This window comes from Drosophila erecta, unplaced genomic scaffold (assembly GCF_003286155.1).
Source record: "Drosophila erecta strain 14021-0224.00,06,07 unplaced genomic scaffold, DereRS2 tig00000021-arrow-pilon, whole genome shotgun sequence".
NCBI classification, from domain to species: domain Eukaryota; kingdom Metazoa; phylum Arthropoda; class Insecta; order Diptera; family Drosophilidae; genus Drosophila; species Drosophila erecta.
The window spans coordinates 15,360,563-15,367,179 of NW_020825198.1; the positions used below are offsets into that span (position 1 = coordinate 15,360,563).

The 6,617-nt window shown below is 42.6% G+C and overlaps 3 protein-coding genes across 3 annotated transcripts; all 3 read right to left on the minus strand.

Annotated features, from left to right (window-relative positions):
- Positions 1 to 104: 104 nt before the first annotated feature.
- LOC6546062 (protein disulfide-isomerase) lies at positions 105 to 5,227 on the minus strand. Its single transcript, XM_001972767.3, has 2 exons — positions 4,732 to 5,227; positions 105 to 1,916 (listed from the first exon to the last, which is right to left on the minus strand). Exons 1-2 carry the CDS (start codon positions 4,883 to 4,885, stop codon positions 580 to 582), a joined length of 1,491 nt encoding a protein of 496 aa, XP_001972803.1. The 5' UTR covers positions 4,886 to 5,227; the 3' UTR covers positions 105 to 579.
- On the minus strand, positions 2,181 to 3,358 carry LOC113563891. Its single transcript, XM_026976876.1, has 2 exons — positions 3,111 to 3,358; positions 2,181 to 3,030 (listed from the first exon to the last, which is right to left on the minus strand). Exons 1-2 carry the CDS (start codon positions 3,123 to 3,125, stop codon positions 2,533 to 2,535), a joined length of 513 nt encoding a protein of 170 aa, XP_026832677.1. The 5' UTR covers positions 3,126 to 3,358; the 3' UTR covers positions 2,181 to 2,532.
- A 227-nt stretch (positions 5,228 to 5,454) lies between the features above and the next one.
- On the minus strand, positions 5,455 to 6,452 carry LOC6546063 (pyroglutamyl-peptidase 1). The gene is made up of 2 exons (XM_001972768.3): positions 6,131 to 6,452; positions 5,455 to 6,061 (listed from the first exon to the last, which is right to left on the minus strand). Exons 1-2 carry the CDS (start codon positions 6,341 to 6,343, stop codon positions 5,603 to 5,605), a joined length of 672 nt encoding a protein of 223 aa, XP_001972804.1. The 5' UTR covers positions 6,344 to 6,452; the 3' UTR covers positions 5,455 to 5,602.
- Between the last annotated feature and the right edge of the window lie 165 nt (positions 6,453 to 6,617).

Consider the following 6,617-nt stretch of genomic DNA (forward strand, 5'->3'; position numbering starts at 1 on the left):
TCTTATAAAGTGTACACATCCAATTCGTAACCTTACCAATAAATTCATTTACAACCTTAAAAAGGATTTTAGATATTCCATCCGTACCCTTAAAAAACAATGTCTTTGTTTTAATGTTGTTACCAACTTTATTTGTTACGTTCTTAATCAGTTCTTTCAATGATTCTAAAAATTCCAAAACAGAAAACTTATAGAATTACATATTAAATTTTATCGTTTTCTTTAATTCTTCATTAAAACTGAATTTTAAGTTCATGCAATCAACGCGCAGTGGGCGCTTAGAATCTGCGTCGCAAGTGTACTACATACAACGGAAGTATGCGAATAAAAAACCGTGGGCGGGCAAAAAGCTTCGATGGCTGCACTGGCGACCAGCTGACCCCATTGAACGACTGATAAAAACTCAACCGCCGAATGGGGAAACTCCGGAGGCCCACGTGCGCCGAAGCTTTAGAAGTAAACTACAGAATGTACGTTGCTAGTTGTGGCTTTTTGTTGTTTGTTACGCGGATGTTTCTGTTCATAGTTGTTGGATTTTTGTGTGTGTAGATGTGTTTGGGTGTGTGGTAATTGTTGGATTTACAACTCGTCCTTCTTGGGCGCCTCCTCCTCCTCCTCGGTCTCCTCTACGGGCTCGGAATCGGCCACCTCACCGTTGGCATCGAGGAACTTGACGAAATCATCGAGAGTCCTGTCCAGGTTGAAGTCGATGACCTTGTTGTCCTCCTTGCGGAAGTACTTGATTGTGGGGAAGGACGAGATCTTAATGCTCTCCAGCTCGTTGGCAGTGGAGTCCATCTTGGCAATGACAATGTCCTCATTGTCCTTGTACTTCTCGGCCAGCTGGTCGTAGATGGGGGCCAGCTGCTTGCAATGTCCGCACCATGGGGCGTAGAACTCAACCAGCACGCTCTTGCTCTTGTCCAGGGCAACGCTCTCAAAGTTGCTGGAGACCAGCACCTTGACGGGGTTCTTGTCCCAGTCCTCGGGCAGCTCCTGGGAGAGCAGATGCTGCTTCAGCTTGCCGTCCAGGAACTTCTTGAGGAAGGCCTCGATGGTCTCGGCGGACAGATCGTTCGACTCGGGCTTGTACTTGGCCATGTCCTCTTCCAGCTTGATCAGACGGATGGTGGGCACCTCCTCCTTGTTCATGCCGAAGAACTCGAAGATGCGGGTGTGGTCTTCCTCATCGGACGAGATGGTCACGAACAGGATGTCGTCACGGTACTGCTTGGCGATCTCCTTCAGGGGATCGACGTACTTCTCAATATGGCCGGCCTCCCTGGACACGAAGAACAGCAGATGCGACTTGATCGAGCCACCGAAGATCTTGGAAGCAGATTCGTGGTTGAAGTCAACGATCAGTGGCAGAGACTGCACCTGGGCGAACTTCTTCAGGTTTTCCTCGGTCAGCTCACCCTCGAACACGGACTTCTTGTCGTCGAAGGGCTTGAACAGAATCACTCCATTGTCCTTAGCCTCGTATTTGGCAATCACATCGGCATTGCTGCTCACACCGAAAACGAACGAGTCCAGGGCGTTGGCGGCCTTGGTGAAGGTCTTGGCCTCCTCCGATTCCAGGTCATTGAAGAATCCAATGATGGCGATCTCGTTGTCCTTGAGGAACTGCTCGGCATCAGCGACGCTGGTCAAATCCTTGGCTGGTGGGCCGGTCTTCTTGGTCACCCAGGCAATGATGTCAGCAGCCTGGCGGCCACCGCTGTACTCCACGGGAATGCCGCTGCGGAAGAACTTCAGAGTGGGGTAGCCACGGACGGCGTACTGCTCGGCCAGCTCACCCTCGACGGTGGCATCGACCTTGGCCAGCTTGATGGGCGACTCCTTCTCGGCCAGCTGCTGGGCAGCCTTGGCGTACTCGGGAGCCAGAGCCTTGCAGTGTCCGCACCATGGGGCGTCTGTAAAGATCGAGAAAAGAATCCACAGTTAGTCAACGAAAGAATTTTTGTTAGACTTGGTAGAGCTTATAAACTGGTTTGCAATTAGGCCAATTAAAATAAGGTAAAACGGCATAAGTTCTAGAAGTAAATAACAAGAGCATTAATTGCTTCCAGATTTATATTTTGTCGAGTTCATCATGATGTGACCTACACGTATGCTATTAACTATTTATAGATGCCAACAATATATAATTTATTTGATTTTAATTGAAGTGTAAAGCATTTGGCTTGACTTATAAATTGTAGAATGGGCATGAAAAGTAATTTTATTGTTTAATGTATTTTTATTTCAGAATTAGGTTAATAAAAATTATAAAATTTGTTGACAAAACAGACTTTTGTATTATGATTTATGAAGAACCACATAAGCTTAAATTATTCAAATTGTACTATGTAGACCGTGAAATGGCACAAATTCGATTTATTAATTAAATTAAAATATTCACTGACTGGCCTAAATTTGTAGAAAATGGATTAAATCTGATTGAATTAACAAACGGATGATAATCATTCGAAGTCTTCCTAAGTTTCTATGGTATGTAAATTAATCGTCATTTTTAAGACAATGCACCGCTCAAATGCTTTCGCAGTTGCAGATTATAATTCTATAGCCTCTGCTTTGAATAGTAAGCCGAGTGAAAGCGACAATTATGCGCTCGATTTGCCACGGATGTGGGGCAGGGCCCCTAGGAATGAGCACTCTATAACATCCAGCATATGTTGGCATTATGCAAATTCCACGTGTTGAATTCCCAATGCCCAAGTGCAGCTCCTCGGAGCCACGAAAGCAATTAGGTACGCATCCACGCTCTCGAATTTGAATGAAAACGGGGGGGCACCAGCTGTGGAAGATGAGATGACATAATGCCCGGCTTGACAACGTCCACAATCGGGATTGTCGTAATATATGTATGTACATATTGAATGCCGTCTTATCGCCGGCTTCTTGCGACTTGGCTATAGCTGCGGCTGACGTGGCCCTGGCATTGGTTCCGCTTCCACGAAGATCTTTTCTGTTCTCTACTGGAGATAAGAGCTCAGCCTTGGAGGTGCAGGGTGACGTTGTCACCACCTCCAAAACAAAAAAAAAAAAAAAAACAGGTGCAAAAGTTAATTAAGCAAACACCGCGAGAAACGCTGGCATAAACAAACCCACAAGTCCGCCATATTGCTGCTTCCCAAAGATGCCAGGCTAGCATTTCTGGCGGTTTAAGGCTGAGCGCAGAATTTTTGGTACTTTTTTAGTATCTCTGATTTACGCTTATCGCTGGAGTGTTTTTCACGCTTGCTAGATAAGAAGATCGATTTTTTTCGAGTTGTCAGTAGAAGAACATAAAACTTCATTGAAGATTATGGGCCACCGTGGCGGTTGCCTAGTGATTTTCTTTTTTTTTTTTTAATATCTTAAGGCTTATAACGGCCCCAAAGTATTCTTAAACTATTTTGTTTTATCTAAAAATGTCAAAGTTGACAAATCGCTTGGAAAATATATGTACAAATAACAAATTAAGTTAAAGATTTGTGTAATTACTTTTTCTGTTTTGTGTTTAAACTCAATGTCTAGAAAATATGTTAAGTTCTGTGTAATTAGTTTTTCTGTGTGTTCACACATTACAATGTATCAAAATGTAAGCTTTTGGTTAACATTGAAAGCCAATTATAGATCTTTGACACATACGAAAAATAAAAATAAAAAGATATTTCATACAGTTATAATAAACAGATCTCCCTTTTCAAATGTACTTTTTGCAGTGTTCGTTTTTATTTATTTTACAACAGTTTCCCTGTTACCCAAATCTGGCAACTGTCTAGCTAATTTCCCCGCTAACTAATCTGTTGCTCGTGCAGAGCATCACTGGCGACGCAACACCGTTAGGCACGCGCAGAGAAAGAGTTGAATGAACTTTCCAATGCGTGGCCGTTGCGCCGCCGTGGAAATAGGGACCGAAACCAGATTGTAAGTGAGAATTAGAACCAAAAAATCCAAAAAGAACAAAAGAAAGCAAATAGCGAATAAAAAGTGGTTTGGTTAGCTTAGGCTAACCTAGATTCGTGGGAGGAGGAAAGAAGAGTTGCCCGACAACTCTTTGTTGCCTTTTGTTTCCATTAGAGATTCTCATTCGGAGATATTGAAGCGGATGTGTGGATATGCTGTGGCCACGCCCCACGGGCTCAAAGTTAAAACAATAACTAGTAATGTCGATAAAACATGAAGCATACGCTGCGCACAACTCTTTGTTTCCTTTGGCATTTAGCATTTGCAAGAATACGAAATTATAGCAGGTTTATGGCGACAACAATAACAAGTAGTGCTGCAATATAAGGCTACATATAAGGCCCTCTCGCTCGCGTGCACAGGTGCGAAAAAGAGATGGCACTTGCGTTTGAGAGAGCGCGCTCCTCCCCGCCCTTCTCTAACGACACTAAAGATGACGCGAGAGAGATAAAAACGGTTAAACAAACGATAATTTGCTGGAAAATCAACTAAACAAATTTTCCAGGCCGCCGATTGGAACTAGTCCGTCAGTTGGCCGATTAATCAACTAGGATTTGCCGTGCAACATGATATTCCAGATTTCCAGTCAACAACAACTGCCACGCAGACAGATTTTCTGTGACGCTTTGAAAGACCACGTAGCCGCTAAACCGCATGAATCAGCGGGTGCGAGCGAGAGGGCGCTAGCGGCCGGCGCATTTCGCATTTTGATATTCGATTTTTGCCACATTTTGTTGAGATTTTCGTGCCTTATTTTTGATCTATGCATGTACTTACAGAACTCGACCAGCACGAACTCGTTGTCGGCAATCAGCTGCTTGAAATTGTCCACAGTCGCCACCAGAACGCCCTCCTCAACTTTAACCTCCGCCTCGGCGGAAGCGGCCACGTAGGACGCCGCCAGGAAAAGTGCACAGATCAGGAATTTCATCGCGGGCACTCGTCGTCGTTTGATATTTTATGAATTTATTGCCCTGTGTGGGTGCAGCACACTCGCCAACCAAAACTGGGATTCGAACTGCGCTGAACTTGCCCGGTTGCAAGTAGAAATTCAAATGAATTCGAGTCACAGTGAATCGCAGAGATATATACATATATAGCTGAATTTAATGAGGCATTTTTGGTATTTCTTGACATTTTCCGATACATTTTGTTAATATATCGATATGTGCCGGTATTCAACTGTAGGTGGCGCTTGCGTGCCCGGAAGTCTGGCAATACACGAAGTATTTCAATTTAAATCTATTTTATATACATATTTGCATTTTAATTTATTGCTAATTATTTTTTTATTATTATTCAATTTATTTTTTCAATTTAGGGGGTTCTTTAACTTTAATACAGGTTCAAATATTTTAAAACCTGAATAGTATTGTATTACACTTGATTTAACTTAAAAGGCAATTTGTAAAAACATTAAAATTGTTTTGTTTAATTTGATTAAAAACGTATTACGTCATCCAATAAAGTCATTTACCTTTAAAAGTTAAAGACGACCGGTGTTGTACAAACGTGTTTAATTATTATTGCAGTTGTATTGCCTTTCTGTTTCATTGTAATATAAAGTAAATATGCATTATTGTATCTTAAAAAAATAAAACTCCTTTGTTAAACAAAGGACAGACATTGGAAGAATATCATGCGGAAGTCAGGAGTCAAAAGCAACCACCTGTTGAACGCATTGTTCGACTATACTAAAAAGTATTTCCGAAGTCTTAACACTACTAAAAGGCTTATCAATAGGTGGTACATGGACGAACAGGCTACGTTTGCGGTCCATATCGAGCGACTTCAGATAGATATAGCCGCAGAGGAAGTCACCCACATTTTTGGATGCCTTTGTGGCGCTCGGGGTTTTGAGATTATCATTATGAGGCTGCTGCGTGGGTGCCACACAATCGGCGCAGTTCTCATTTACAACCGCCACAATCTTATCTACATCTAATTCTGTCTTCAAGACATTTGCGTGTCCATTGTTTTGGAGTTCGCAGCTACCGTTGGCCAGTTTTTTATCACAATTATCAGCTCTTCGAAACTTGTGATTGTACGCCAGTTTCTCGATGTAGACACATTTGGCAACGCCCGAAACACCGACATGGATGACCAGCTGTTTTTTTGGAAGAAAAATGATATCATTTAGCTTTCTATCTATTTATGGTTCAATTGCGATTCCTACATATGGCTGACGTTTCCAAATCTCTGTCACTGACTCGTCCACAGCCCCATATTCCACCGAAACCAATCGCTTTTCCAGATCATATTCCATGCCATCGTGCGTTATGATATCTGGCAAGAGTTGCACAGCTTCCCAGCTGGCGTTGACCGTTTCATGGCCAAGGAATGGCCCAAATCCGGACACCACAATGAGCTTTCGATCCGACGACGCCATAACAAACACTCCAACTAAACTGAACCGCCCACCCCAACAAAACTATCTTAGATACCATATGATTGCTACCTTCTTCTTCTTCTTCACTCTTTTAATTGTGGTTTTCCAACTGTCCGCTTCCATTGGTACCAGTGATGCCAATTTAGCCTTTTTCCGGACAGATCTGTCCTGTTTTTTACTGCTTCATCGGGAAAAATGTGAAACAGCCCCACACGGAAATCTGTCCGTTTTTTAGAATTTTTAAATATTTTTTATGAATAAATATTTTAATAAA